Below are 26,702 nucleotides of genomic sequence, written 5' to 3' on the forward strand. Positions count from 1 at the left end.
GTAGATGACATAGCTGCAATAATATAACAAATATGAACACAATTTTCATCATTTTTTTATATATATTGTTACTTTTCATATATACAGCATGAAATCTATACATCAAAAGTGCATATTTAAATCGAGAAGTTGAAAATGGAATGTAGTGCGGTCTGGGGTAAAAATAAAGTGTCGTACATGCAAGAATTATATAATTATTAAAAGGCTTTTAATTGCTCCATAATAAAAGGAACATGTTATATTAGGATTCTTAGCATTTTTGAAAAATAATTGTACAAATTGTACTGCTTTGGCAAAAGTATAATTAATACCTAGGTATTAAATAATAGTACATATACAGGCAGTGTAGACATAAGGCAAAAAAGCAAATGCACTAATAAATCAAGAAAAAAAAGAATGAATTTAAAGAACAGAATAGTGGTTTATTGCATCATCTGTATCATTTTGAAGTTTAATTGTATCTTCTCTGGGTTTCCAAAATACAGGAATAGTCATACCTCCCACTTTTCCACGACGAATACTAAAAAAGGAACAAAAAATCATTTACACTATTGTGAAGGTTTGGAAAAATACTATGCATGGTTTTATAAGTGGTATATACGGAAAAATTTGGTATATACGGAAGAAAGTTATCTAAAACTCAAAAATGGTATATACGGAAAAAACTGCCGAATTTTTGTTTTTTCCAAAAATTAATTCAGTGTAGAAAACCATGTAGACCAGTGGTTTTCAACCTTTTTGTTCTCGCGACCCCTTTTGAGTTTTAGATAACTTTCTCGACCCCCCAATTATAGTGTGTGATACATAAACCTGAGTAAATAAAAAACACATTTTAAAATTGGCAAAATTCGAATAGGAAAAAAATCTAGACTAGGATTGCATCAAAATTTGGCTAAAATGTGCTATGCACATTGCACAACAAGCTAAAGTTACGGCTTGAGCCAGCAGGGTTGTCAGATGATGGGTTAAATATTAGGACACTGTTGGTGTGAAATTCAAATATTTTAGGTCAAATAAGATTAAGCGTTTACCTAGTGCGAGACTAAAAAGAATCAATGGAGGCAACTGTTCTTGGTGAGCAGCCAAAATTCCTTACAAATTTACAAAAAAACGGTCATTAACGGTAGTCCAATAATAAAGCTTTTTGTAAATTCTTTTCCTTTTGCTAAAACGACAACACCAAAATGTTATTACAGGTATTCTGTTGATGTTTTAGAAAAGGCTATGTAAAAGTTATGATACCACTGACAAGTAGAAATACTTTGCCTCATTAAGTGATTTGGGTGTTTAAGTGTTGATAAACACGTAACACTGTCACCTATTGTAAACCTAGCACAAATTTTATTGTAAGTTGGCCTAAATTAAAATTTGGTACTAAAGTGCCCTATACTTCACCTGACGCTTTTATGCTGCGCAGAAAAATTGTCGAAATACGCCACATAATCGCGCCAAATAGAACAGAAAGCTTACTGTCCTAATAATTTAAAAACCGCCGGACACAGCAGTCAACATTAAGACAATTTATCGTTTTTGGCCCGAATTTTGCAATTGTGACGTCATAAACGCTACAGGTTCACTGCAGCAAAAGCCACACAAAGACAAATGATAGACTGGCGTTTGCTTTTTTGTCATTTAGTTGCGTTTGTGCACTCTATACTGCCAAACTTTTGGTTCATATTGCTTGTTTCTTATGAAGTTTTTCTTTATCAAACACTATACTGCGACCCCGCCAGACAACCTCTTGCGACCCCCAGGTTGAGAACCACTGATGTAGACCCTTTTATTAAAAGTTTAGTAAAGCATCTGGCAAATGAATTTAATTGTTACTTTACAGTCTTTACTTTTTATGATAATAAATAAAACAGTTAAATTGGTTTGTATTGTGAAAACAACGCAACTAAATGACATTTATTGTTTTAGATGTTTTAGGTAGTCTATAGTGGACAGTGAATTTGCTGTTGCCATATACTTACTATGCAACAATCACAAGTGCAATGATGATGATAAGAACGATTGCCAGGATCACTATTCCTGCTGTCGCCCCTGAACTAAGAGAGTGGCCGGTTTGTTTCGCTGAAAAGTAAGTAGAAATGTGTTGAGTTTACTACTTGTGTAACTTGTATACTCAAACTGTCAAATCTGGTATGGCAACCAGGTTTACACAGGAAATGTTGTGAAAAGTAGGTTTAATGCTTTGAATCAGAAGAATGGTTCTTAAACAGATTCAATCTGCCCCGTGGTACGATCAGCCCCCTGTTTTAGGGGTTAGGCGCTAATGTGCTCTGAAAAATTAACATACAGCCCATGGCATTAGAACTTTGAATATGACTTGGATGATTTCTAGAAAAGCCATGAAACAAAGATTCCAAGAAACAAAATTTGACATATTTAAAGAAAGTTCTGTAACATTAGACATACAATCTAGGTCAATATGGATTTTGTACATTGCGAAAAAAATGTTTATTAATTTTAAGCATAACAAACGTTAGGTGATGAAAAAACACTATTTTAATTTTTTTAAGAAAATATTTCCCAAAATAAGCATCTAAATCTGTTGTTTTACCTGTGACTGGATTTTTGGGGGTCTTGGTTGAAGCCCCAGTTGAAGATGAAGAAGCCATCCCTGAAAGTTTAAAAACAAATGTGTGACTAAAGAGTCCTCTCCATTTAAACTCTGATTTTAATTGATAATTATGACTAGCTATTTTGGCCATTTAAGGTTTTGCTCTGTTAGATAAGTATTATAATTTCCTTATATAGATGCTTACATTTATTAACCCGCGTTCAAGGAAAACTAAAACGTGTTTTCTTTTAGGCATTTACAGGTCAAATATATACACTAAGTAGGCAGTTATTGCTTAAAAGCTTAGTCAGGCAATGATATGAATGCAGCATGTGTATATTGTACTAACCCTTAGTTGTTTTTGCTGTTGCCGATGCTTGTGGTGTTTTTGTTGTTGCACCTGCAGATGGAACTGTTTTAGTGGCTGTTTTAGTGGCTGGTTTTGTGGCTGGTTTTGTGGCTGGTTTTGTGGCTGGTTTTGTGGTTGTTGTCTGTGCAAGTGTAGTGGTTGGTGGATTTAAAGTGGTTGTGGTGGCGGCCTGAGTCGATGATCTTGTTGTCGTTACAGCCCTTGTTGTAGTTGTTGGAGCTGCTGTTGTAGCTAAACAAAAAAGCGCATGCAAGGCTGGGCATTGGCAAAGCAAAAGCAAATCAAACACATACTTTTGGTTGGATGCAATTTTCAAATCAAAGTATTGCTGTTATGAATTTGTCAGGGCAGCACTATTTTTAAAAGTTGAACATATGTATAAGTTTAGTTCCCTATATTGAGGTATTTGTTCTATTTGCTAAATAATGAAATGATTTTTACACCACATTTGTAATGCATTTTTGACTCAAAAAAAAAAATATTAAATTAATAAATATTTGATATTTATCTGTCAATCAGTAAATATTTTCCAAATCTGTATATTTTTTGTCAATCTGTATAACATCGTTAGCTATTGTTCAGTGAGTGTCAATTTGCTAACATGTGTTCGTAGCATGCTTAGTTGATAATGTTACTTGGTAATAATGCATTATCAGTTTTGACATTTTTGCATAAGATCTTAGTCAACTTTTTAATTAGGCGTTTACTTTCAGGCTTGGCTGAAATCTCGGCCAATATCTGACCAAAGCTAACTAAACTTCGAGATTTCCTTTAAACCAAGAGGTTTTAATTATTTGATATTAGTTGAATACAAGTGCTTTTGATAGACGCCTTTTTTAACAAGGAATAAAATTTGGCAAGTATCCCAAACGGAAATATTAAGGAGGACTCCAAAGTATAATTTAAAAAGGTTTCACACAACCAATCACCATTCAAACAAGCCTGAAATTTCATAACTTGTCACCCAGAATTCAAAATCACATGAGAACCAGTGCAATTTGCTACGTTAGTTGAAAAATCAGCGCAAACTCACATCAAGTGTCATTCAGCGTAATCGCGTTTAAAATGTCATCAAATGGTCAAAAGCACAGCAAAACGAGCGCAGTTTGATGTGTTAGAAATCAGCGCAATTTGCCACGTGTGTTAGTGAGTTTGCCGCCCAGACATGCACGCGCTAGTGGCACCTACTTTTTGGCTTGCACTTGAGCCCGTTCAGGTTGGGGTACATCCACTCTCCCGAGCGGAAGCATCGGTTTGTCATGTTGGAATGTTGCTGGTCGCCGAACATCAGATCCTGGGAGCGATCTTCACATATAATGTTGTACTGAGGACCGTCGTCGCCACACCATGTAGATGTTTCCATGAATTCATTGGCGTCGAGCGTTTGGCGTGAGCGGCAGGTTGTTCCTGAAAAAGAAATCCGTTTTTTCTCTGTAGATGTTAACCGTCGGCAAAACACATTAAACAAATTAAGATTCAATCAATACCCCCAAAAAGGATCGAATATAAAACCTGACGACCTTTCGACAACCTGCAGGCCGTTCAGCAGAGAAGACTTGCAAACGTTTTTCCCTCTGTCGCTACCAACTACCATGAGTTACATAATGCCACCTATTAGGAAGTCTATTAGCATAACGTAATGACACTATAATTTGTTTCTAAGAAAGACAACTGGTATTTTACGGCACTATCTAATAAATGAGAGCATCTCAAAAGGTCCATAGTGGAGAAAATATTATTGGTCTGGGGATGATTCCTGATGTTTCTCCTTAATATTGGGCGGCCGTTAAGTTTTGCGTATCGGAATAAAATGCAAAAGTATCGGACTTCAATTGCTAAACTGTGCCATACTGTGACGTGGTGACTGCGCAAATAAAACATGACGTCACTACATATGTAATTGTTTTAATTCAACCGAAGCTGATTTTAAAGATAAACATGTTTTCTATTCACGTGACTGGTGTTTTAACCTTTGACTTTTTTATAAACATTTGTTGTGGATCCAGCCCTAAAAGTCCAAAACCTACGCTTTGGCGGAATCGTTCTCGGTTATTTCATAGGTTACATTACAGTGTTTCAAGCATGAGTAGTTTTAGCAGTAGAGAGTAATTTTTGCCCAGTATTATCCCACTGAGATGCCCTATATGACTTCACAATACACGTGACCAACATCGTAGTATCGGCGCTTCGCAAGGGATTATACTTAATAATATTCTGCTTGACACGGCTTTATACTAGCGACTTGAATCCCGCGTTATTATATGTGATGAATATGTGTGATGAATATACTAAACGAGCAATATTAGCTGAGTGAAGTGACTTTGTCTAGAGTTAAAGAAGTTAAGGGCAGGTATTTTAGCGGCCTGCTCTTTTGGAGTCAGTCTTGACAAGTAACGTGTAAGCAGCCGTCTCTGTTAAGAGCCAGCGCCTTCTTACCCGTAGCAACCATCAACGCTGAAGTTATTCAATGCCTTTTTTATGATTTAATACTTTTTCAACACTGTCAGATTTTTTAATTACACTACGAAGCACAACAAACAATGGTTTGAAAAAAATTCCAAACAACCTCTTTTAAAAACACATGCAGCCTATATTACAGCATTAAGCCTATATGGCTAACATTACGACTTTCCACCGTGAAACAAGGTACTTACTGGTGACGGTGAACGTGAACTGACAGAGTCCAACAGCACCTTGGAGGTCAGTTGCCGAGTAGGAGTACTGGTAAATACCCGGGCCCACAATTGCGGGGGAACCTTTGCTTGGTGCGGTTTGGATTAGCTGAGAGGTGGCTGCAATACAAACGTTATACGTTCACGTAGAATGAATATCGAAGCCCATGCAAAAGTAGGAAGCATTTTGTGAGATTTTTATACAATTATTAGTCCATTTTTAACAATAGGTTAGTAAAGAATTTTTCAGAATTGAATTTTATAAAAAATGTATACGTTTGCTCTTTCTATAAATCACGGCAATATTTCCGATTTTTTTTGTTTCTTATATTACCTTTTCTTTAAATCGCGTTACTAAATTGAATTTTATGTTGGAGTAGAGAGAACTTTAATTTAAAACATTATTTTGCGTATTAACCAATCAAAAATAATAATTAAAACGTTCATCGTTCTTTGTATTATGCATCTCACAGTTTATGTTAAGACATATTACAAGCGATTAATGTGAAAATAGTGTTTTATATACCTAGGTGCACAGACCCAAGTATGTTACCTAACTCAAATTCCGCTTTGATTTTTCGATATTCAACTAAAAAAACATAAATTCTCACGTGTGCTATCATCAGACCAGGCGGGAGTCGCCCAGATAAACTTGGTGTAGTTTCCACAAGGCTCCAAGTTACGTGTTTGACTTGTTGGACAAGTTCCCCTGTGGCTAGGTGGCTGGTCTGAAGTAACAACGAATAGTATACTTTATTTAACAATATAAAAGGCTTTCGCGTCCTATGAAAATTTTGTTACCATATTTTCAAGAATTAAAAAACAGTAACAAATTAAACAACGTATTGTAAGCGTTACAATATGTTGTACTTAGCATTTAACAATCGGTATAAACGACATCATGTGAAAATTTTGTTACCATATATTTTAAGCATTTGAAAACGGTAACAAGTTTAACAACAGATTGCAAGCACTAGTTGGTGTTATGCTCATAGATGTTACAAAGTCTTGGGTATTTGAAATGTATTTAAATTGCCTTTTGAATAAAAAGGTTAACAAAAATGTTTTCACAAGTCTAGTCGACTGATACATTTACATTAAAATTGTTTGATTTCAAGTTGGACGTTTCACAATAAGAAATTTATAGAAGTAGGTAGCATTTTTTGAACGTTTTGACTACTGTAACTCTCTATTCCATTTTCACATATTTTTTTGGATATTTGCTATACGTCGAACTACAACCTTCAGACATTATGCTTTGAATAGAATTTCTATTTTGACAGTTTTCTGCTTTTTTTTAATCTTTACACTGCCTTGGTAAAAGTGAAAATTTACTGTAGGCCTATATAATCCACAAGCCAAGGGTAAAATAATCTAGCTTGTTGTGGGGTTTGAACCTACGACCTCGGCTATACGAATACCGTCGCTACCAACTCACCTACGCTGGCTCATTTGTGAATCAAGTCAAGAAACAACTATAGCAACGTTTCCTGCTTCATCCGGAACCGTGACTCCAAACTGAGTTACACAGGCTCAGAGGGGAGCATGTCAAGAAACAACCATAGCACCGTTTCCTCCTGCATTCCGTTCGTAAACTACCCTGTGGTGAGGTTCGAACTCACGACCTCGGTGATACCGGGACCGTCGCTCTACCAACTGAGGTACACAGGCTCAGATGTGAGCAAGTCGTGAAACAACCATAGCACCATTGCCTGCTGCATTCTGTTCTTAAACTAACCTGTGGTGAGGTTCGAACTAATGACCTCGGTCATACCGGGGCCGTCGCTCTACCAACTGAGTTACACAGGCTCAGAGGGGAGCAAGTCGTGAAACAACCATAGCACCATTGCCTGCTGCATTCTGTTCTTAAACTAACCTGTGGTGAGGTTCGAACTAATGACCTCGGTCATACCGGGGCCGTCGCTCTACCAACTGAGTTACACAGGCTCAGAGGGGAGCGAGTCGAGAAACAACCCACAGCACAGTTGCCCGCTGCATCCTGTTCGTAAAACTAATCTGTGGTGAGCTTTAACCTCACAACCGGAACAAAAACACTTAAAAGAAGCGCCCCCTTTGTCGTAAAACTTTAGACAAATGAGCAGCTTACTCGGGTTTTGCGTTCCGTCGTTGACACACATGTTGTTTGAAACCTTCCTGAATCCATTTCTGCACAAACAGGTAGCCTTGGTGCTTGTTATGCTCACGCAAATGTGGTTGCAATTCAAAGTGGCGCAAGGGTTAGCGATCGTTTCTGAAAATAGAAAACTATTTCACAAAAAAAAGGTATTGCATCAAAAACAGACGAACAATGTAAGATTTGATTATGAGGCGGTCTTTGTGTTATAAGCCTTATCTAGACTATTTTAGATTTTAGTCTGTCGTGGTTATTACTACGAATTTGGCGTTATTTGGTCGCTGCTGATTGCTGCGTTGTAGGTCTTACTTTGTAGGTCATATATTGTTGCTTTATAGGTCAAATTGTGTTTTCCACTTGAAAGTACTGTGGAAGCAATGGGCTAAGCTTAATAGGAATGTAAAAAATAAATGTTTTATATACCGGTATATTAAATTATTTTTTATTTTGCTCGCGGCGCACCTGGCAGCCTTCCATGGCGCACCGGTTGAGAAGCGCTAGTATAGACGGTCAAAGGGAGCTATCTTTCAAGATTTCGGTTTCCTTTCTTCAGTCCTTCGTCCCACATTTGGAAATCGTAGTCACGCTTATTTTTTTCGAAAACTAAGTCGCCAACTATGTTTTCACCCCCCCCTTTTGCGCCGCTTGCGGGGATGTTTATGATGTCAATTAGGAATCACCGCCATAATTTCACAAATTTTCTTACTTCGAATCTTTAATTTAAGCAGCGATCATTTTAAAGGTTTTAAAGTCTATATTGTTTGGGTGGAATTTGTACTTAACTGCCAGTTGGTGATTCGAATCTTTAATTTTCTTACAATCGAATCTTTACCTGTTTTTGCCAAACTGTATAAATTCTGCTAAAAAAACAAACAAATCCTGTTAAGCTTGGCTTTAACACCAAACAACGTCGTTTTAATTAGCCAGCCCGCGCCGTCCAAAATGATCCTAGAACTATTCATTTTAAATTTCCTTTGTTTTATAACATTTAGTTTAAACAAACTGTATTTTTTGTATTTTAGGCCTGTTATCTCAAATCGCCAGTACTCATAAGAGCTATCCAGATCTTTAGGAAAAGTTTGGAGACGTTTAAACTTAACTGTTTTGTAGTCAAAGTAAAATAGTCAGACTTCTATCAAACGTTTTTTCCCACTTACTCAAGAAGTTTGTGTAGTAATCCCTGTCGAAGAGGATCATACTTCTGATCCTGTAGAACTGCTTAGGACCGAAGGACTTAACGCTGGAAACTCCAGTCCTTGGATCGAACACTTCCATGTAGTTGTTGCCACGATCGTTGAAGTAAACCATGTCGCTCGATACTTGGACACTAGATTGGATTTAAGAATACTTTTGTTTCATGGTTTGTCGGTCGTAAAAAGAATCCGTCTGATTTGGCAGTAACGTCATTAAGTTTGAATTTTTATTACTAATTTTGCTAAAAGTGCGCTTCAAGTAATTCTTTAATGACATTGTTTTATTTTTTTGTTATTGTATAAAAGTTAATCAATCTCTTGTTGATTGTGAGGTGTTTTGTTAGGTTAGATTGACAAAATGAACTACCAATTGTTTAAAGGCCGAAATGCAAACAAAACACTCAACACCATCGAAAACGTATGGAGTTTAGACGTTGGCCTCATGTGAGCACCGCGACTGTTAAAACAGGTTTTAAGTGTATAATTATATGCATATGTTTTCATTTTTATCAAGTAGGTTTTCACAGCCTTTCAAATTTTGTTGAACTTACATGGTCCGAGGCCAATTATAAAACAAAAATAGCTTTAACTTAATTCGGCTTTTATTCTATTCGCCCGTTAGATAATAAGCAAAACAAACCATAAAACAAACGCATTACATTTTTAAAATTTTTGTAATTTTTGCAAAATTTATATACTTTAGGGGAGACTTTTATGACATCTCACGTTTCCTTTGTTCATGGCTGAGCAATCAACTTTTGACGATTTATAAAAGTAGCATTTTTAATAATTTGTTGTGTGTTAACTCACTCGACAAGCAGAGGTGTTTTTCTGGCTCTTCCCGAAAAGTCAAACTTGATGGCTGCTGCTGGAATAGTTGTGTTTCCCGACACTATAAGGTTGAGTGGTACTGCGTATATGTGGGCTAACTTGGCGTCAGTGAAGTACAACGTTCGATCTGAAAAAATAAGTATTTGATTAAGGTTTGTTCTCGTAAGAGAGACGCTGCGGTCTGTTAAACACACTTGCTCAAATGTGTAGTGAAGCCGCATCTGTGTGATTTATAGAAAAGGCCTTTCATTAGCATTATTCGGGTAAGAGAGATATTGCGCTCTTTTAAACTGTTTACCAATGCTGTGTCATTTGCTTATAGATTGGTGCTATGTCACTTGGTAATATGATCTGTTATATATCACTTGCTGATATTATCGGTGTCGTATTACTTTGTCATATGATGGGTAATATGGTAAAACACTTGCTCCAGTATTTGGCGAGACCGTATTCCTCGTGTGATTTGCAGAAAGGGTACTTGATTAAGGTTTGAGTTAATGCACTCTTTTAAACTATTTACTAATTCTATGACACTAGATCATATGATTGGTTCTATGTTACTTGGTCATTTGTTCGGTAATATGGTAAAACACTTGCGCATTTGGGTGATGAAACGCACCCAACGTGTGATTTGCAGAAACGGTATTTGATTACGGTTTGTCGTAGTGAAGACCTGGGTTCCGTAAACTTATTCACAGATTTGTAATACTATGGGTGAGATCGCATTCACGAATTTCATTTCGTGGAATATTGCTTGTTATTTATTACTTCAACGAAAATGAAGTATAGTTCCTAGGGGGCTAAAAATTCTGCGAAATTTAGCAGTTTAAAAATCCGTATTTGTTTGTAACAGCAGGATAACCTACGCTTAAACTCTTTTAACTTCAGCTAAAGTTTAATCAGTAGTGTGGACGTAAAATTGCCCAGTCATTTCCGAAGTAGATGAGGATAATGTCAAGTCACTTGCATCGTTTATTCATTCCTGTCTCCCGGTTCGAAACTTTTTCAAAACTGCTTTTTAACTGCAATCAGGGGCTTGATTTATACCAGCAATATTTTAGCAAAAATTGTAGCAGAATAATTTAGCCAACTAATTTAAAATACGCTAAAAATAACAAATATTTGAGTTTATTGTTAAAAACCTACTGGACTTATAGGCCCAACTCTTTCGACGAATCTTGAATTTTTACGTAACGAATCTTTAAATTTTACGATATAATCGTAATAGAAATTTAGTGTAAATACCTCCAAGGGGAGTCAGCGGATTGCAAAATAATTTCAACACCAACAGTATTCTGGTAGTTTCAAACACGCAATTACAGTTCTGCATAATTGCTATTCGGATACAAACAGACAAAATGTGTTACAACTTCCTAGTGAAATTAGGCGACCTTTTAATTCGTTGTCCTGGTTCAGCAGCTATGATTAGATAATTGTTCCGAACGCAAAACAAAACACAGATGACCTTTAAACCGCTAAACCTTGACCTGTATGATTCACATGTTTTTTTTTGTGTTCGCTTTAAAATGGCTCACACCGTTACGTAACAAGAGTCATCTTAGTTATTTTGACTGATTTTTAACTGGGATACTTAAGCCTATACGCGCTTTAAGGCCGGTGGCGCCACTACCGTGCAGTCTATGACGTAAGGTGGTTAATTATAGCTAGGAGCTGGAATGGTTTGTGCTTACTTCGTTGATTAATGGTGATGCCATACGGCCTGTTGATGTTGTTAAAGACCAGTTCTTTCCCCGTACCATCGTACTTCATTCTCCATATCTCACCATCGTCCGTAGATTTTCGAGTGTCCGTCCAGTAGACGTATCTGCGTAAAGTCGTGATAGTGTTTAATTACATTAAAGAAGGCAGTAAAGTATTGGCGCAAAGTGCGAAAAAAGCGTTTATTTGGTATAAAATTTGAGTTCACACGTCGCCATCCATACTTCCTAATAAAATACTTTATAAAATACTTTGAGGGAACGTGATAACATTTAAATTCAATCTAGCGTGTTTGTTAAGCTTTTTAAGTGAAGGGACAAGTGGCGTGCGAAGCGAGGGCGACTTTTTTGGTATACCGGCATTTTAAATTTCTTGCAAGTTTTATTACATTGTCGTAAATAAAAAAAAATGTTAAAAAATATATGTCCAACATTTTGAATACGTTTTCCGTGACGCACTTAGCTGTCAAGAAGCGCTGATCTAGTTGAAACGACCACATCAAAACGTAAAAAAAACAAAATATATAGAAATTCCACCTCAAATTAATAAAATAAACCGCATACGTGTGTACATCATTACTTTCAGTAATATTTTCATAAAAAATGTCAAATACGATTTGTAAAGTTTTTCTCAAGTCAATTGTATTTGCTTTGATAGCCTATAGTGTTGTGTTCATAATCGTTTTAAATATGATGTTTACTTGGTTTTGTCCAGTGAAGAATTGTTGAGACAACTCAACCTTACACACGTGTTCATGTTTGCTAAGGTAATACCTTTCTTGCATGTCGAAAGCGAGCTGTTTGATGTCTGTTTTGTTCGCCCTTGTAACGTTCGGTGTCATGATGGTTTTAACGTAGGCGTTCAGATAATCCGCCACCATAATGTACTGCTTGTCATCGTCCACGTAATACAGGTTTTGGTTGATCGGCTCATATGCCAGGAATCGCGCTGAAATAACAAGTTAAACAATTGTAATTCTTGATGTAAACGGCGACCCTTATAAACAACACAACTCATTAAAAATATTTTATTTTTTTTCTTAAAAAAAAATTATTATATGCCTACATAATTATGGTGTACGTCATTTATTTTTTACCTTAATTTGAACTGTCATGAGAAAAGGTCTTGAAAAGTAGCACTAATTATTTTTTAAATGCTGTTTTCCAGACTGAGAGTTTAAACCCCGAAATGCACGGACACGTCGCACAACAAAAGGCCCCACATAACCGTTTTTGAAATTATGTCGCAAAGTTTCCAATTCAATGCTTTAATCTTTTCAAACCCAATATAAACTCATAATATCAAAGCCCATATAGAAGTAGGTATGGCATTTTGAACAGTTCGAATATGATCACCATTGGAAATTAATAAATACTTCTTAGAAACGTTCAAATGCTATTTACTTCTATGTGGACTTTGATATTCCTACAAAGTTTAAATAAAAAAACCCCAACCATTATGCCCCAAATATGATTTAAATTGCATAGACGTACATGAGCCATGATTAAAAGAATTAGTCCAGGTAGAGTTTAAAGTTTTTCTGATGTTTGTAAACTAAAAAGTTAAAAATCATTTGCCCAAACCAGTTTAAAAAAAAAACTAATTCTTCCACCCGTCAGCGTCTTACAGTTTGGTTCATAGAAACTTCTTACCGAACGTGTTATTAATAAAGAGTCTTCCAACAGATCCATCTGTTACCATCTTATTGATTCGCATTTTTGACTTGTCCGACCAAAACACGAACCCTCCGATCACGTTGTTCGTCAAGTAAGAGACCTTGGTGTTGAACGCTAAAAGCAAAATAAACACACTGAGAAAAGAGAAAGAAGTTACCCTGGCTAGGTTGGAATGGGATATGCGTTTTTATGTTTAATTGGCTGGACACGAATTGACAAACATTATGAAACTTAGGTTCAGTTCAATTTTAAACCTGACAAAAAACACCTATATGATACCTGATACTGGAGGCAAAGTTGCTTAGAGATTTTAAATAAACGTATGGATTGTGAAACAGATATAAGATATTTCCTATACTTGAAAAAAAAAACGTTTGCTGTTAAGTTGCACAATATTTTTGCAGAATACAATGCGTTTAATCGAAACAAATTCTTATTTTAAAATTTTAATATTGGGCGTGTCTTTACCTGTCAAATCGGTCACGTGGCGTGACCTTGTGTGACCTTCACGTGACTAACGTTTACCCTACCGTGGCAAGTCATAACAAACCTCGGGCCTCTTAAATGCCAGAAGATACAGCGTTTTCATCGGCCTTGTACCACGTCATTTGGTAGAATGGTTAAAAATGCCCACAAAGGTTTAAAAAGATTAAACCAACTCTATCCAAACACAATAACGAAGACCCTCTGACTCAGTTTTGGTAAAAAGCTTCAAGGTGTTATCAAAACCACAAACAAGTTTTAAAGATACCCAAACTTTACCCATTTAATTTCTAAGAAATTTTCATTAGTAGCTAGAGAAGCACCGCCTCGAACAACAATCAGTCAGCAAGGTCTAAAACTTCAGCTTGGCAAGCTATTAACAACTATTAAAATCGTCGGCATTATGTGTTTTGTTGCAGGGCAAGATTTTGTTGTGGAAACACATACTTAGCTTGAATTTCCATTAGATAGCAAAATGTAAAGAAATATTCTATCTGCAAACTGACTCAACCTTTAATTGATATAACCAGGTTAAGTTTCGCAATCCCTTTCTCGTAAACGATTTTCTTATTAAATCATATTTTTCCCAATCTGTTTTGTCCATTGTAACGTGTGATTTATTGAGGGTGTTATTTAAATTACAAAAGTAAAGTCGGAAGCGAAATGCGATTGCGAATCGTTGAAACTCACGCAGTTGTTGAACTGAGTAGTCTGTGCTGCTGACATTTGTCGTCTGTTGAATGGGAACCTTGAATATCTTTCCTTGTCCAGCGTCAGCAACTATCATATAGTCACCAGTGATCACCTCTGTAAAATAAAGGAATCAGGTGGCACTGTATAAAGACAAATTGAACTAGATTCTCGACCAGCTTTCAGACAACCGTGCTTCATCAGGTCAAAGTATAAATAAAGACAATTAAAAAGCACCCATGAAATAGCTTTAAAATGCTTTCAACATGCTTTAGAGTTTATGGGAGACCGCAATCCAATGCGGGCTAGAATGTTGAATATGATGGGAAGGTGTTATAATGAACTTGGAATGAAGTTGGATTAGCACAAGCGCGAGTAAAATGCGATAAGAGTGGTCACCTGTAAAATAAAACCACGATAAGTTCTACCTCGAGTTGCTTTTTAAGTTAAACAAGGTTGCTCAACCATTAACAAGCCCTAGAACAGTGTTTCTCAACCTATTGGTCGAGACCCAAAATTGTGTCGACGTTTTATTTTGTTGGGTCGCCGACTGCAAGAGTCCACTCGGTTAGATTTGTTAAAATTGGTTCTGAGCAAGATTTCTCCAAAATTTAAGAGAATTAAGGAAGTCATACGAAAAATGTTTTTATTAAATAATAAAAATTGAACTTATTTCTTCTAAATGTTTTATTCTTTTAAAAGAAGTTCAGCAAGAATATAGGGTCGCCAAAGCTTCATTGTTATATCCTAATATTTGATTCGTCACAAAAAAGATTGAGTAACATTGTTTTTTGTGTTTGGGGCGCAATGGTATGATGTTATAGGTAAATGTACCACAAAATCATTAGCTTCTAATAAAGTTGGTAACCAACAAAACAAAGTAAACTGGGTTCATTAATATTTTTGAAATAATAAGGCCCTAAAACCTATATTTGCACGAGTACTGTATTGATTTTTGTCTTTTTTGGTATTCTTCTGTACTTGAACTTACTTGTAACACACTTTGCGTCCCCTTGCTTTGTGTAGCCGAGTGAACAGATGCACTCCCTCGTCGCATTAATTCGGGGAAGACAAATGTGATCACAAGGTGGCGCCGTGCCTGGACATGCACCGAGGGCTACATCTAAAAAAATAGATAAACCGTTCAAAAAATTGCTGAATTGTGTCCTTTTATGCGCAGGGTATGTCATCTACCAATGTAAATATGTCGAAAGTGCCCCGACTATGTTACGCTTTTTCGCGATGTCAACTTCTGTGCAAACTTTCGAACGGTATACGGTTTTAAAAATAGAAAGTATGGCGATACACAAAAGTAAATGATGGTTTGCTGCTTGAGAGCTTTTCTATTATAATTTGTTTTCCTTGTGCTTTTTTTGCCATTTTATTTATTGATAAAAATAGTAGGAGCAATACTTTTTTTCGCATTATTTTTTCAAGATATAATTATTTGATTGAACAAAATAAATAAGGTGTCTTTAAAAAAACACAAGTTATTTGGGAACTTGGTTTGTTTCTTGTTTTGAAATTTTCTGTAAGTTGCTGTTTTCAACAGATAAAACGTTTAAAAAACCTTATAAAATACAGACCCAGACTTAGGTTTAACGGAATTATGCTGTTTAATTTACTCCTTAAACCACATTATCAGATCCTGTATACTTACCTTAGGGCCAGCGTTTCTTAGTCTTGTGAATATTTACAACTATAGAGTAACATTATCAGCTATTTTTTGTAACCCTGATATAAGGTGCTTTAATAAACTTTTATAGCAAATGTGCCATTGATTGTTAATTAGCTAAATGATGATTAGTATACAGACTAATACGTGATATTTTTTATTTATCTTTTTAGTGTTTATTGGTCATTAGGATATTTTAAGGGCAGATTATATCAAAAACCAACCATTGTAACAACGCATTATAACGTGTCGTTTATTACATAGAATCGCATGACCTAGATAAATAACCTTGAACTGACCTTGATCGGGCGAATTCTCGACGAATCGGCTCATGACGGTGACTCCACGTGGTTTGCCGGTGACCCTGTAGTTTCCAATGTTGTACTGTCCACGTTCGTTCTTTTGCTTCGGGATGAACCACAAATAGTAGAAAGCTCCATCTCCGAGCTTAAACCTTCGGTGAACGTCTGTCACGTAAATCATATTCTGCAAAGAAAACGACTGATTTAAGAAAAATGCCGTTTAGAACAGTGGTTCCCAAAGTTTTTTATTCCGTGGCCTGATTGTTTATGTAACAGATTGTGGCCCACCATGTGCCGTAACCTTTTTCGTATGCCATTTAGCCAATCGTCCAAATAAGATATAGCAACCTGGCAGATATACATAAAAAAAAAAAATTTGCCTTGCTGCAATTTACGTATAGTTCACAAATAGATAAAAATATGAAAAATGACCTCGTTCTTATAGAGTTTTAGATATGCTAACAATTATTCTAGTAAAACCAAACATATTTAATTGCAATTTTTTCAAAAAGCTCTATGGCCCACTTAAAATAGTCTTGTGGCCCACTCCTGGGCCATGGCCCACAGTTTGGGAACCACTGGTTTAGAACGTATTTGAAAAATGTAAATTTATACATATTTAGAAAGAAAAATGACAGGCTATTATAGGTCAATATGTGACTGAAATACCAAAGTTTAACTCGTTTTAAAATAAGAATGTCGAATCCAATTTCTGATGGCATGTTATTAGTTTCTCAGCGCCAAATCAGTTGTTTAAATATTATGTTTACGTTTAAACCCACCACGATCTATGTAGAGTTTAACTCAAAAAATAGTTTTTGTCCGGTAACTTGACTTTTTTCTATTAATTAGCTACGAACTTCAAGATTATTTTTTTAGTTAAATATACTAAATTTGATTATTTGCCTTTATAAGTAAAATAGCTCTAACTGAATTTTACTTTTTTCGGGGTTAAGAAACTAAAAAATCTCACAGGTAGCTTAAACGAGTAGGTTTAACTTCATCGAAAAACACAAATTTTTACTTAACAGTTGAGGTCTGATGTTGGTTGGGATGAAATTAAGGCCATACGTTTATATAATACGAACCCTGTATGTCGCGATTCCCCAATAGATGGAGGTGCCGCTGTAGTATTGCCTTGTCAGGTTGGTTCCATCCAAGTTGGAACTCTGCAGTACGCTGCCGTAACCTGTAAAGTCAGTCCAGTAGAGCCTACAAACCAAAAACAAGAGTTTAACCGGGATTTGTAAACTCTATATTTACCCTGCTTTTTTATTATTCTAGATCTCGCATTTGTTTGTAAAAATATGTAGTTAAAAACGGAATCATCGTTTACTTTTGTGTTTCTGATCTGATTGCCAGTCTTGTTAATGACTTGGATCAATGACTAACTTTAGTGCTTTTAAGTCATTGATTTGACTGGACTTTTGGATGAAACGAATTAAACTGACCTAAGTGTTTTGGAGAAAAAAAATTGACTGGAATTACGTTTTTTTGACAAATGATTATGGTTAAATTGAGTTGACATTTGGTAAATTGTTCTAATTTGTTTCACGCAAAACAAATTGATCGCTATATGATGTGCTTTTGTTATCATTTAATTCAGTTAATGCTTATATTCCGGAGAGTTGACCAATTTTAAAAGTTTAACGTTTTATGTCAATGGCATGGCTTTAAGTTTTAATTTGTTTAATTATGCTGGGACTTGGGCCGTTTCAAATTGACTTGTTTACAAAACTTCTTATTTGGTAATTTTATTTTAAATCAGGTTTTTAAGCAGCAGCTTTTTGTTAAAAATTAACCAGTTTGTGCTTTAACCAACGATTTTTAGACGCATTTGTTGGAAGCTAATAGAAGATAAGGCTTTCGTTTTTGTAAGGTTAAATGTCAGTTATAAAACGTATAAGAACGCATAGCAGGTATTCGCGCATGGCAGACTGATGTTTTCATTTGCGAACACTGTACTGACAAAATGGGTCTATAATGTTCATTTAAGATATATCATATCAAAGCCGGTGCAATGAAAGTCAGACATTGATATTTGCTACATCCGTTACAAGTATCGTAATACAGTTGGTTCAGTCCTGTCTTACGTAAGATTTTAATCAAATCTTCGCGTGACATCAAACATTTAACTTTGCCCTGCGTTAGCATTTTATGAGAAGGATGAATAGGATAAAGGTGGAATACGATAATATCAATATTTCTAAATTTAAAAGTGTGTAATTGTTTCTATAGTATTTCAAAAAATCCTGTTTATTTTTTTTTAAATAATTTACAAATATGGATTCTCGTCACACTTACTAGGAAGTCCGGTTATTTTTTAGATATCAATAAAAGTATGCTACTTTTTAAATCAAATTATTCTACTTTTTATGATAGAAAAATCAAGAGTATAGTGGCAAATATCTAAGGAAAAATATAACCACTCAAAAAATGGCACCTGTTTAATAATTTTTCTAAAACAAATACACCTATACCGGATCAAAAATTTTACTTTGGCGACTGCTTTGAGACTAACCTATCTTCGGTGTAGTCGACGGTGATTCCTGTGACGTCATACACATCAGGAAACTTGAACAAAGTGGTGGCGTTTTTTCCGGCCAAGTCGGTTCTTACAATCTTGGACGAGAGCGATTTGTAAGTGGAGAAGAAAAGGAATCTGTCAATGAAAGAGTGTCAGTTGTTTTTAACTTCCGAAAGCTGTGTTAAACCAGGGCGTATTTGTTGTGGTTTGAACTGTTAAGACTGTGACGTCACAATGCGACGTTAAACCACTGGATTACCCAGCCAAGTAATTTTCAGTTGTCTGTGTGAGCATTCTGCTATTCAAATCCTTGCATAAGACTGTGATTGGTTTTTCAATGCATTATTTACTGACAAGACTGCCGTTTGATTGTGGTTAACTCCATAAAAAAACTTAAAATTAATTTATCAGTTATTAAATTTTGACGTAGTTCGTTTTCAATCACAATAACCTTAAATTTAATACAATACGTTTTAGTCATTCATGGTTGATTTATTTTTCTTTCTACATGCGGCGAGGCCCTTGAAAGAGTATTTTGTTGTTTAAAGTTGAATATTGCAAACGCGGTGTAATAGTTTAACCCATTTCGATACGATTACCCTTTACTTTTGTTTTTTTATTTAGTCTGCTCCGTGCTACTCGAGATATTGTTAATGCGATTCGTGTAATGTCTCTGCATGTATTGTTCAATCTATGCAGTCTCTGCATTGCGGATGCAGTTTATACACACTTTTTTTCAAAATAGCAATGACTGTTTAATGTAGTATTTTTTTATATAAGTAGTCTAGTCTTAAACATAAGCATGATTTGATACTGATATTGTGAAGTCTGCAAAAGACTTTGCAAATCAAACTTGTGCAAAATAAGGAAGAAACGATTTACAGTTTAACCTCGTTAAAGCTGAGACATTTGCATATAAAAATGATTGTTAAAAAGTTGCTGGTTTATCCTATCACGACCAGCGGAAGCCCGTCCAGTTTAATGGCCGCAGGTTCATAAGCTTGCTTTAAAACATAAAAGTTTGCAAAAAAGTGTGATGTTTAGACTTATAGTGGACCAATTCTACCTGACGTGGTTTAAAATACCTAACGTCGTTGCACATAGTTTAATTATATTGGCCGAAAATTTATTCTTGTTTTTTGCCGCTGTTATTTTTTTGGTTTGCTTTAGACCGATTTTTGTCTTGACCTTTATAGAAAAGAAATACATCGTAGAAGTTTAAATTTTCAGACATATAGTGTCGGTGCGATAAGGAAAATGTAGGTGCGATAAGGAAAAGCGTTAAAATAATCCCGTTAAAAATTAAACTTGCCTACTGGTAAATTTGCTGCAAAAAAGATATTTTTTCAAGTTCTAGCTAAATTTTGCCTCGTTCCTGCCTGGGCTTACCGTTTTGTAAATGCACAGCAAGACCATAAGCCAGGTTGCCAGTTTGTTAGTGTTGTGTACTGTGTACTAACCTAAAAACAATTCTTTTACCGGAATGGCCCCTTAGAACGGCTTTACCACTGGTTACTTCTTTATGCGCAATCCCCTTATGTTCATTACTGAACTTACCGTTTCATTGAATGGACAGCAAGGCCGTACGCAGGGTCTGGGTCTGTCACATACACTGGAGCATAGTATTCGAAGTTCACGTTTGTCACCAGAATCCATTTCAGCGTTGAGTCACTCATATAAAGGTTGTTTGTCTTCCAATCGAACGCCATGCTCTCAATACCGTGGCCCATACCCTCCAGATAGAAGTTTGTCTCGTTGGTTTTTCTGTTGATCACTCCTACGTATTGCGACCTTGAAATATTGTTGAGTTTTACTCCAACTTGCTTGAGACACTGTTAGTTGTCGTTGAATAGTTTGTCGAGAAACTACTTATGGTAACTACACTGTTGGAGCTTATAGACTGAATAATTTGCTAGTGATTTATTGTTAACAATGTTGTATAGCTAATTTATTTAACTTTTTGGTGGGTATTCATAGTATATAATGACACAACATAAAAAATAATAAATACTAATACATTTATCAGGTTAAAACTTAACTTTAATTTTAAATATTAACAAACGTTAATTTACTTGTTTTCGATTAAGACAAAATCTTGTCAAACAAGGCCAATTAGGATAAAACACTTGTCACGCAGTTAGGACAGGACGTGAAACATAGTTATTAGAAATTTTGCTCCGTTTTTCGCCTAATGATTCGATTCTAACTGACACGGTAAATAAGTGACTTAGTGTAAAAAAAGAAAACCGTTTTATCAGTATAGTAAACTGCCTGTTACACGACATAATAGTAGGCCTAATACCTGTTTTTGGTGGTTAGTCAATTAAACCATTTTTGCAATTCTAAAATATTGACTGTTGGCGCAAAGTAAACTTTAGTTCTTTTTTTATTTAAATTAAACCTGAACAAAGAAAATCGATGTCAGTAACCATAAAGATTCTTTTCATTCAACATTTTTGCTGCAGTTTTTCGCTCAGTGTATTAATTTAAAAAACATAAATTACCGATAGTCTGCGAAGAAGACTTTACTGCTGCGATAATCGGAAGCTACAGCCCAGAACTCCGCGATTTGTGCGGGGTTTGAAGATGCTATAACCGACACGTTAATGTTGCTTCCAGATGATATCTGTCGCACGTATTCGTGGTCTGCCTTCAGTGAGTAGAGCTGGGTCGTCTTGTTCACTGTGTTCATACTCGTCCATATCACGTCAGAGTCGTCAGCTGTGAGTTAAAAGTAGTTAAGAGTGGTTTTTAAAACTGACAAGTTAAACCACTTTATTTCAGGGAGTCGAACCGAACTCAAACAGGAACTTTATGAATCGGTTTTCAATGTTGTAATGACTTAAGTAAAGGACTTGACTTAAGTGCAATTAAGTCATTGTTTTCAAAAGACTTGACTTAAATCTTTCGGACAAATGACATAACTTGGACTCAAGTCATTGTGTCAAATTATTTGGGTTTAAATTAAGTGTTTTTATTAAAAAAAACTTTCATTAAAATTGGGTTATTTATTTCAATTTGTGCAGTTAAAAAATGCAAATGTTTTACTTTTATGTCAATGACATGGCTTGAAGTTGAATTGCTTTTAAAATGACCTGAGGCATCTGATTACTTGGGACTTGACTTGTTATTTTACAAATGAATTGACTGGGATCTAAGTCATTTCAAGATGACTTATTTACAACACTGAGTTTCGGGCCGATTTTTGCCGAACCGTAAACGAACCTGAACCGTTTTTTAGATTTTAAGTAGCCGAACCAGAAATGGACCGAATATTTTAAAATAACGTGAACCTTAACTGAAAGCACACCCTACAAAAAAGTGTTACATCTAGCATGGCGGCACAACCCGTGTTTACTGAGTCACGTTATGCAATCTTGTACACCGGATTCCAAGAAAAACCTTGAACCCGAACCGAACCAGAACCGGAAAAGCCAAACGGTTCGACTCCCTGTTTTATCTTTATAAATACGCAGCTACTTTTGTAACTAAGGATATCCTTTTCGCAATTTGCACCGCTTGTATGGTTGCAACAAGTTAGTATCATTGTATTACCAAGATGAGTTCCGATATTATGGATCGTGAATGAACGATAACCGATACTAAGTTGCTGGAATCTAGAATTAAGGATATTTTGGAAACATCGTGCCATTTAAATACTTGGTGGAAGTTAACACAATTCATGTTGCGAATTTACAATTTTACTGACGACGTTGGCAATAAACTAGAGCAGTGGTTCTCAACCTTTTTTCTTTCGTGGCCCATTTTCGTCGCACAAAAATTCTGTGGCCCAAAAAATTTTTGTAAAAAAAACAACTATGAAATAGGTTTAGAATAAAAAACAGCAGAACATGTTTCAAAACGGATTATTTATTCAACTGTGCATTAGTGAGATACTAGCTGCTGAACAATATATTTACATTCCTTCTAAATTCCTTCCCAGGCCATTATTTCTGTGAAATTAAGTGTAGTGACGCAAATCTTCTTTACATCTAGCTTTATAAAATTGGTCTGTGACCCACTCAAAATGTTCCCATGGCCCACTGGTTGAGAACCGCTAAATTAGTGTAACCTATACGCACAATTTCAAGTGGTAAAACATATTACGAAAAGCAGTGTGAAAGACAAGGCGTTGTTGTATTTATCGGCATATATGTTTTTTTAAAAGGAATAGATAGATTTGACCGGATTTTTGTCATCTATGTAAGTCCAAGGAGAGTTAACTATATTTTTCGTGACATGTTTTGGCAAACATATTATATATTTTTTCTACGTGACGAAGAATTAATGCAAGGGACCGTATCTAGATTTTGGCACAACAGACAAAAATGGTCATGGGATCCCGTGACTAAACCTTTTCGTGAGCACGTTTTTTTACAAACAGCTTGAATGGAAAAGAATTGAGATTTGTCACTTTTTTTAGAAACATATTTTAAAACCAATAGCTAACCGAATTAATGCCGAATTGAATGTGTCAAATAGAAGATATCTCCGCGCCCTTACAAGTAAATGACACAATGACTTCAAATGGGAGCAAATATTCTTTAGATTTTCCTTTCTTAGTCAAAGCCAGACATTTATAAGTTCTAGTTATTTAAAAGAGAAATATTGTTCGCCACAAAATAACGCGTCTTCGGTCTCTGGAAAAAAACAATGCAAACACATGAACTGGTTTTATTGCTACCAACCAGTTTATGTGTTTGCATTGTTGTTTGAAGATATTCTTTACACAATACCACATCATATTTAAGTCCACAAAACATTTTTAAAAATGCTACAAAGCAACTCAGCCTGGCAATATGTTAACAGTCAAGATGAATTGCCAGATATCTAAAACTGGTTTGGTATCACCTTTTTTTCAGAATATGTTATAGCTTTGGTTACAATTAGACTTAGCTATAAAATTTGTTTACAAAAAAAAATCGAAGCTAACTAACCCAAATTCCAGGGGAAAAAATTGTGCATAACGTAGCCAATATAAAACCTATTAAAAAATTATTAAGTGTTTTCATTGCTTTGTTGTTGTTTTTCGTGAGGCTGATGATGCCTTATTTTGAGGCGAAATATATTTTTCTTAAGAACTTATAAAGGACTGTCTTTGATCAAGACATAAAATTCTAAAGAGGTTTTGCTAATGTCTTTATTTTGAAGTGAATGATGCGCAATTTTGTATAACACAACAATCATGAAACAAACCACAATGTAAACTTTTAGGCAACTTCTAACGTTTATAACAGAAGATTGGTTTCCTAAACCTGTCCCGCCTCCCAAAATAAGAATCCGGCCCGAATTATTAACGACCCCTGATGTCAACATGACGTAACATGTGTCTGGTTATGTAACAACTCCTACACTAGCAGACTACCTTCTGCTTAATGCTTTGTTGCCGTGTTGTGCCGGTCTAAAAATACCTAAAAGCGCGTTAACGGAAAACTGATTGTCGGTTTCATGTTGCTAAGCTGATGTTAGTCCCGCCATGATAATGCTTTTTTCTGGACTCTTTTACTTGTTTGTTATTAGTTCGTTAACTTGTTTAATTTATGCCCAAACATTGCGCCCTTTTACCCTAAGGCTAGACGTTCTGTGGTTTCCAGTTTAACAAAAACAAAAGATTTTATTCTTCGATTTTTGTGAAAAAAATATTGTTTTGAAAAAATACTGACATCGTGATTTAAAAAAAATAAAAAAATGTCACCTTTTTCAAATTTTTACCTTTCCTAATTGTAACGTATAAATAAACCGGTTTAATTGTTGGCCTAAACGATGGTTATCATTTTATAAAATGATAAATGATCCAATACAGAATTGCTTATTACCCGATATAATTTTTACCCTTAATAACATTTTGTACTTATGCTTTCCTATACTTGCACAATTCGCATATACAGTATACTGTATTCGTTTTTAATGTCTGGTATACTCACGACACTTCGTGATGTTGCAGTAATCCCATTTCTTCGACGAGTTGGTTGTGTAACACCACACGCCGTGAATGTCGTGATCCGGATTCCTTTAATTTGCCAAAAAACAAAAAAGTAAAGTTTAAATTTTAGTTTGGACTACAAAACGATCTCTTATATGCCTCAGGACGCAAAATGCCTTGGATCAATGTTAAGTGTCTAAATTAGCGGTGGAGGTCGTTAGCCTCAATTTGCTTAAACTTACAGATAGAATGTTCCCAAGGGGAAACTTACGTGCTGGTTAAGACACATGTATGGCAATAGACATAGTTTATCGCCAATTTCATTTTAGTTAGGAACGCAACAAAATGAAACGGCCACCCAATCCTGAGCTGTGACCTATAGTTTTAGAAACACTGAGTTGTAGTCTTTTAAAGCCTTCCGGTCTGATCTTTACAGTAAAGCACATATCTCCGAATTGCTTTGTACCGCCGTGTAACTATCCAGCAACCTTTACCCACCTGCAGTAGTTGTGTCGCCCACCATCAGCCGGTGTGTATCTTGGTTTGTGGGGCTTTGTAACATCCCACCTCTGACAGGTGTAGCCCAGTCCTGTGGTGTTCCGCTTGCCTGAGTACCACACACTGGGTCCATCGATGCATTCTGAACCTTTGAATGCTTAAAATCGTAGCAATGTAAGCAATGGCAAACTGTAAACGATAGCCGGTTATCGACATAGTTGTCGGTTATCGACTCCCTTAATATCAAACATTCTTAGGCATTTTTTATTACAAATCAAGAGTAACTGTAATTTGCATCTCACTGTCCTATTACAAATGATTAGCAAACGTATTTAAACTCAGATTTTGTGAAAATATGTTAAAGGTATTTGTACACACTGACATCGCAAGTAGTCCTAGAATTGATGCATAAAAACCGAAAATATAGATAAAAAATAAAAAAGTTGTTCCCTACACATCGAGTTTTTGGATTGAATTATTTTGCAAAAAGAATTTTAATTAATAAATAATTAAGGTTATAAATATTTTACGCAGCAATGATGAACAAAGATGTCAGGGATCAATGTCTAACTTTATTGTTCATGCATCGATTTGTAGTATTTCATTGAAACGACTATACAAGCCACCGGCGACCATAAGAAAATCGCCACTTGCGTTATAGGTAGCCTACTTCATAAGGTTTTACAAAATAAGCATGTGTACTAAAGTAAAGATGGTGCATTTGAAGTGAAAGTATAAGAAAAAAATGCATAAATCCAGGCGCGAAATCCAAAGTAAAAAAGATAGAGAACAACTTTGCCGTTCAATTTCTACACATTAAATGTTTGTATACGCTAAAATAGTAGCGTTTTAGTAAATAGGATAGACAACTTTTAAAAAATCGCTTATTTGGAAACACATATGTTCGCAATTATAACACATAAAATTCTCATGTATATAACGTAGAGACCAGCATTACGTATGGGTGAAAACCACTTACTTGTTTTGTTTGTCGGGTTGGATTGTGCAGTTGCAACCGCCAGCCAACATATAAATATTAACCCAATTAACCTAATCATTTTAAAAATGTCCTTGGGAAAAACATAAAACTCGTAATCATATTTTATTATGGAGATTAACAAAACATGCACATTTTTTAAACTTTTAAAAGCGTCTTTAGTATGGTTTATATTGAGCTGTTATTGCCGTAGCTTATTATATTGAGCTGTTATTGCTGTATGTATCAAAACGCTTGTTAAAATTTATACACAACTGTTTTGCATACCCTGTCAGAAATGTTTATAGTTTAAATTTTAAACATCACTTTATAAATGCAAATATAGCCCAAATTTTAAAAATCCTATTAAAATACATGGTTGGGCGGTATTTAGAAAATTTCGCTAATTTTATAAATTGATTCCTAGTTCGGTGTTTGTCTTAAACTTTGAGGTTTACCAATCACATACG

The 26,702-nt window shown here is 35.4% G+C and overlaps 1 protein-coding gene across 3 annotated transcripts; it reads right to left on the minus strand.

The window, feature by feature from the left end:
* Positions 1-26,323, minus strand: LOC146165600 (low-density lipoprotein receptor-related protein-like). Of its 3 annotated transcripts, none has more exons than XM_083382198.1 (23): positions 26,236-26,323; positions 25,257-25,413; positions 24,760-24,845; positions 21,340-21,556; positions 20,393-20,626; positions 18,830-18,970; positions 17,397-17,520; positions 16,306-16,492; positions 15,323-15,454; positions 14,332-14,448; positions 13,135-13,272; positions 12,256-12,430; positions 11,455-11,588; positions 9,743-9,890; positions 8,897-9,066; positions 7,713-7,856; positions 6,217-6,333; positions 5,588-5,725; positions 4,122-4,340; positions 2,913-3,164; positions 2,564-2,623; positions 1,974-2,073; positions 1-520 (listed from the first exon to the last, which is right to left on the minus strand). In XM_083382198.1, exons 1-23 carry the CDS (start codon positions 26,312-26,314, stop codon positions 403-405), a joined length of 3,387 nt encoding a protein of 1,128 aa, XP_083238324.1. In that variant the 5' UTR covers positions 26,315-26,323; the 3' UTR covers positions 1-402. The 3 variants fall into 3 exon arrangements, with proteins under 3 accessions (XP_083238324.1, XP_083238325.1, XP_083238326.1); XM_083382199.1 differs by having other exon boundaries at positions 2-520; positions 2,913-2,963; XM_083382200.1 differs by lacking the exon at positions 2,913-3,164 and having other exon boundaries at positions 2-520.
* Positions 26,324-26,702: the final 379 nt, after the last annotated feature.

The sequence above is a fragment of the Ascidiella aspersa genome, chromosome 2, assembly GCF_963924565.1.
Source record: "Ascidiella aspersa chromosome 2, kaAscAspe10.2, whole genome shotgun sequence".
Taxonomy (NCBI): domain Eukaryota; kingdom Metazoa; phylum Chordata; class Ascidiacea; order Phlebobranchia; family Ascidiidae; genus Ascidiella; species Ascidiella aspersa.

Bases quoted from the DNA above. Each gene is read 5' to 3' on its own strand.
- LOC146165600 (XM_083382198.1), bottom strand. From the start codon at position 26,314: ATGATTAGGTTAATTGGGTTAATATTTATATGTTGGCTGGCGGTTGCA. The intron at 13,273-14,331 runs GTGAGTTTCAAC...TTTTGCTTTTAG, and splicing joins CTACTCAGTTCAACAACTGC to CGTTCAACACCAAGGTCTCT. The intron at 6,334-7,712 runs GTAAGCTGCTCA...TTGTTACTTCAG, and splicing joins CGACGGAACGCAAAACCCGA to ACCAGCCACCTAGCCACAGG.